This window comes from Vespa mandarinia, chromosome 13, assembly GCF_050613455.1.
Source record: "Vespa mandarinia isolate Hongniang chromosome 13, ASM5061345v1, whole genome shotgun sequence".
Taxonomy (NCBI): Eukaryota; Metazoa; Arthropoda; class Insecta; order Hymenoptera; family Vespidae; genus Vespa; species Vespa mandarinia.
The window spans coordinates 1,327,501-1,332,500 of NC_140822.1; the positions used below are offsets into that span (position 1 = coordinate 1,327,501).

The following is a 5,000-nucleotide window of genomic DNA, read 5'->3' on the forward strand; positions in this document are numbered from 1 at the left end:
TATATATCGTAAGGATTTTATGATACCCATTTTATTAGCAGGCTTTTTACAAATCGTTCTCAAGAAAATGAAAGAAAAAAGAAAAAGAAGTATTGAGAGATAACCAAAAAAAAAAAAAATATACAAAAAAAAAGAAAAAAGAATAAATAAATAAAAGAGGAAACAATTTTCCTTTGACGTAAACATAAGCCTTTCGAGTAAGTGATTTACGAGATCAATATTGATGAACTCGCGGCTTTTTTTTCGTTTGTTTGTGTTTGTTTTATTTTTTAATATATATATATATATATATATATATATATATATATATATAAAATATATATATATATATATATATATATATATCATTGTTAAAGTAAAAAAAGAAAAAAGGCGCGAGTTCCTCAAGTTGCCCTGGTTATCAAAGAAAGGAAAAAAAAAAGAAAAAAAGACGGTGACCTTGAGCTTTACGCTTTTTTTCTAATATTTCATCCTAATAATTATAATAATAATGATAATAATAATAATAATAATAATAATAATAATAATAATAATATTAATAATAATAATAAAAATAATAATAATAATAATAATAATAATAATAATAATTATAATATAAAAAAAAAATTTGTCACTGCTCGAACGGCCAATTTAATTGAAAGTCACTCGAAATTTTATTCGTTCGTATCTTCTGATCATTAATTGTCGAATTAACGAAACAGAAAAGCACTAATACCGATTAGATTATTAAACGGATTAGAAAAGTAAAAAAGAAAAAGTTAAGCTGTAGATTGTACATAAACGGATATGAAATCGAAAAGAGAAGAAATGGAAAAAAGAAGAAAATAATAATAAGTAACACGTGAGCGAGTATATGTGTGCATGCGAATGAGTGAAAAGATAAAACGAAGGGAAGGAAGATAAAGAAAGAAAAAAAAAACCCTAAATTCGTATTCTAATCTTTGACGAGGAAGAAATATCATCGTTATAGTTATATATATATATATATATAGAAAGAGATAGCTAGAGAGAGAGAGAGAGAGAGAGAGAGGGTGATGAATAAAAAAAAAAAAGGAAAGAAAAAACAAAGAAGTTGCAACGACAGCGCGATCATGACAAAGAAAGGAAAAGGAAAAAAATCCACAAATCGCGTTTCTCGTCACGCGTTCTTTCATTTTCGTAAAGAAAGAAGGAAAGAAAAAAGGAAAAAAGAAGTACGTATTATTCGATTAGACTTATCGTCGATTAGAAAAATCTGTAATCGCGATTTCACTCTTTATACATCTTCGTCGCTCGTTTTAGATCATTAGATCGATAGATCCAAGCGCGATCGATCGTCGATCGCGTCGCTCAAACGGTTTAAGTGTGTCTGTGTATAATGATGTTCCGCATTAAATCAACATAAAAATTGCTTTTTTTTTAGTTTTTTTGAATGAACACCTGTAAATGTATATGTATATATATATATATATATATATATATATATATATATATATACACATATGAAAGATGATGGCCGAGGCAACAGGATTTTTTTCAGAACAGAAAAAAAAAGATAAGAAAAAACGAAGTTACTCTTGGGGATGATGGGGGTTGGCGGGAAGCCAGGGGCAAGGAAAGAAAAAAGAGATAAGAAAAATGAGATGACGACTATGGAGAAATGGTGGATCTTCTTCTAATCTCATTCATAGGATCCTGAATGGGAATGGCCGTGAGTCAAGAATCACAAGAATTTAGTTGAGAAAATATTAGAAAAGAAAAAAAAATTGCTTTCAATTGTCAAATAATTTTCGAATTTTTCTTTTTTTTTTTTTTTTTTGGAGGCTTTTTGATGTCTTTTTTTCTTTTTTGTTTGTTTTTGTTTATTATTAAACAGAGAAAAGTGACTAACTCGCTCATGTTCTCACTGGCTTGCTGAATTCATCGAAATACTTGGGTAATTGATAGTTTAGCTTTTATTATTATTATTGTTGTTATTATTATTATTATTATTATTATTATTATTATTATTATTATTTTTATTATTATTATTATTATTATTATTATTATTATTATTATTATTGTAATTATTGTAATTATAATTATAATTATTATAATTATTATTATTATTATTATTATTATTATTATTATTATTATTATTATTATTATTATTATTATTATTATTATTATTATTATTATTATTATATGTATATGTATATTAATCATTCTTATTGTTATTTCCATATTATTCTTCTTATTCTTCTTACTATTGTTTACATCATTAATAATACGTATGTATATGTATGTTCTTTTTTTCTTATTTTTTTCTTTTATTCCATCCACTTCATTTTGTTCGATCTTTCTTTATATGTGTGTCAAATTAATTTAATTTTATACCTCTCTTTTTTTCATTTTGTTTTTTTCGTTCTTTCTTCCTTCCTTTCTTTTTTGTTTCTTTTCTTCGTATTAATTGTCACAATTATGAAGCAACATAATATAATCACATCGTCATTTCCAATATTCCATTCGTCGTCCAATCATCATAGATCATCATCGATTTTTGTCTCGTTTGACGTTATCATTGTTATTATTTTTCTTTTCTTTTTTTTTTTTTCTATTGATAAATAATTTCTTATTTAAATTTTCTATGATCCTTTTCAGTCTCGCATTGGCACGTATCGTCTGAGAAGAATGAAAGGAAGATTAAGAGGACGAACGGCGGATCGACATCTACGATGACAGAGGAAAGAAGTAAATGTAGATCGATCGAACAACATTACGTTAAATTTCACAGTAGATTGAGAAGATCGAATGATTATGTTTGTTCTAATTGTGGCAAGTCGTTCGTCAATTGTGCACGGCTTAAATCACACAGAAGACGTTATTGCGGTGTTATGGCAAATGTAGCTTGTAAATATTGCGATCATCGTACCAAACGTGTTTGGGATATGAAGGTTCATCTTAATGGTGTACATGGTATTCATAGAAATTCGACAGAAATCGATAGTCATATCGTTAAAATCGGCAAAATTTGAAATATGAATTAGATCATTCTTTTAATTTTTTTTTCCTTCTTTCTTTCTTTTTTTCTTTTTTTTTATTCTTTTAGATCTATATAAAAAAAAAAATTGTTTGTCCAATTGGAATAGGAAATAGCAAAGAACAAAATATAAAAAGAAAAACGAAAGAAAAAAGAATTATTTTGCTCAAAAAAATTTGAACGATTGACAATTAAAAGATGACGTATATATATTTGAACATTGACAAAAATTATTTGTAAAAAGTATATGAAAAATAATAAATATATCATTTCCTCGTCGTAATATTCCACTCGTTCATTCTCCATCTTTAATCCTATTATCATAATCATAATCATCAGAAGAGAAAAGAATGTTGAAAAGAATAAAATTTATAAATGTTGTTTTCTTACACATATATATATATATACATATATATTTTTTTTTTTTTTTTTAATATCGCTCATGCAATCTCTTCGTATTCTTTTTACCTTTTTTCATATTGTTAATAAGAGAGAGAGAGAGAGAGAGAGAGAGAGAGAGAGAGAGAGAGAGAGAATGTCAAAAACATTTGTGTCCAAGGACATATCTAATGTTAATCACGAAATTGATAATACGAATTGGTATCTGTTTCAGGGCCAACTCATTCTGGAGGACGATAAGATAAATAAGATATATTGTTTGTAGATGGTAAGGGGAAATTAAGAAGTTTAAAGATAATAATTCCTAAATGGAAAAAGAAATTTTCAAAATAAAGAGAACAGTTTAGATGAACAGTTATAATTTTTCGAAATAGAACGTTCAATTCGAGGTGATTCAATTAGATTAATATTTAGAAAGAAAAGAAGAAAAAAAAATATCTATTATAGTTTATATTATTTATCTTTTAAAATCTTTGTAAAAATCTAATTCTTTTTTTTTTTTTTTTTTTTTTAAAGATATATAATTTTTTTTTCTTTAAAACATATATACACATATATGTATATATATATATATATATATATATATATATATATATATATATATATCTTGTTTATTATGAAGGGACACATATTCTCTTTTAGAAACACTATTCTATGAACTTATCTACAATAATTTTCTATTCATGTTTCAGGATCCTACGATCATCATGGATGAAGATCAACGATTTCAAGCAGATATCATACACGCGAGCCTGAGATACGTGATCGATATTTTTTGAAAGTTGCATCTCGAGTAAAACGATCCTTGTGACAAGTTACAATGATCTTTCGTAATAATTAAAGATCATCACGATAGATTTCGTGCGATCATATGATCAAAAGATTGAAGAGACATCGTATTTAAATATCACCATTGGAAATTGTTCCAATAGGCAATATTTGAAATTTAATCAATTTTGGTTTCTTTTTTCTTTTCTCTTTTTCTTTCTGATTTTTTCTTCTTTCTTGTTTGTTTTTTTCTTTCTTTTTTTTTTTTCTTTTTTCTTTACAATGGACATGTTTGCGTCTCAGTAAATTATCTAAATGAACAATTTAGAAGAATCGTATTTATCATTTATTTTGTATTAAATTGATTTGTATTATGAGAGAGAGAGAGAGAGAGAGAGAGAGAGAGAGAGAGAGAGAGAGAGAGAGAAAGAAAAAGAAAAAACATGTTCAGACCAATTTTCATAATCATTGACTCTATATTTGTACGTATTATGCATACCGTGAAACGTAATAATTTTTACATTTTTTCTAATTTTCTTTCTCTTTCTCTTTCTCTGTTCTTTTTTTTTTGTATTTTTCTTTTCTTTTTTTTTCTATCTCTTATATTTCAGAAATTGCATTCATTTTATATGAATTTTAGTTTCAGAAATTCTTCGATGTGAACACTGCAACGATTCGTATCGGGAATATACCTCAAATGTTATAATATATATTAATATATATATATATATATATATATATATATATATATATATATATACATGCCAATATAGAATATATATGAATTTAAATTTTTAAAGAGATTATTCATTTATATTAAAAATATTACAAAAAA

General features: G+C 25.4%; 1 protein-coding gene across 1 annotated transcript in view; it reads left to right on the plus strand.

The window, feature by feature from the left end:
* LOC146872566 (zinc finger Y-chromosomal protein 1-like) overlaps nucleotides 1–3,193 on the plus strand; it is a 7,049-nt gene extending 3,856 nt beyond the window's left edge. Inside the window, exon 2 of the mRNA XM_085661053.1 lies at nucleotides 2,620–3,193. Within this exon, the coding sequence (XP_085517179.1) occupies nucleotides 2,694–2,993 (300 nt within the window). The 5' untranslated portion in view covers nucleotides 2,620–2,693 and the 3' untranslated portion in view covers nucleotides 2,994–3,193. The remainder of the gene's footprint in view (nucleotides 1–2,619) is intronic.
* Nucleotides 3,194–5,000: the final 1,807 nt, after the last annotated feature.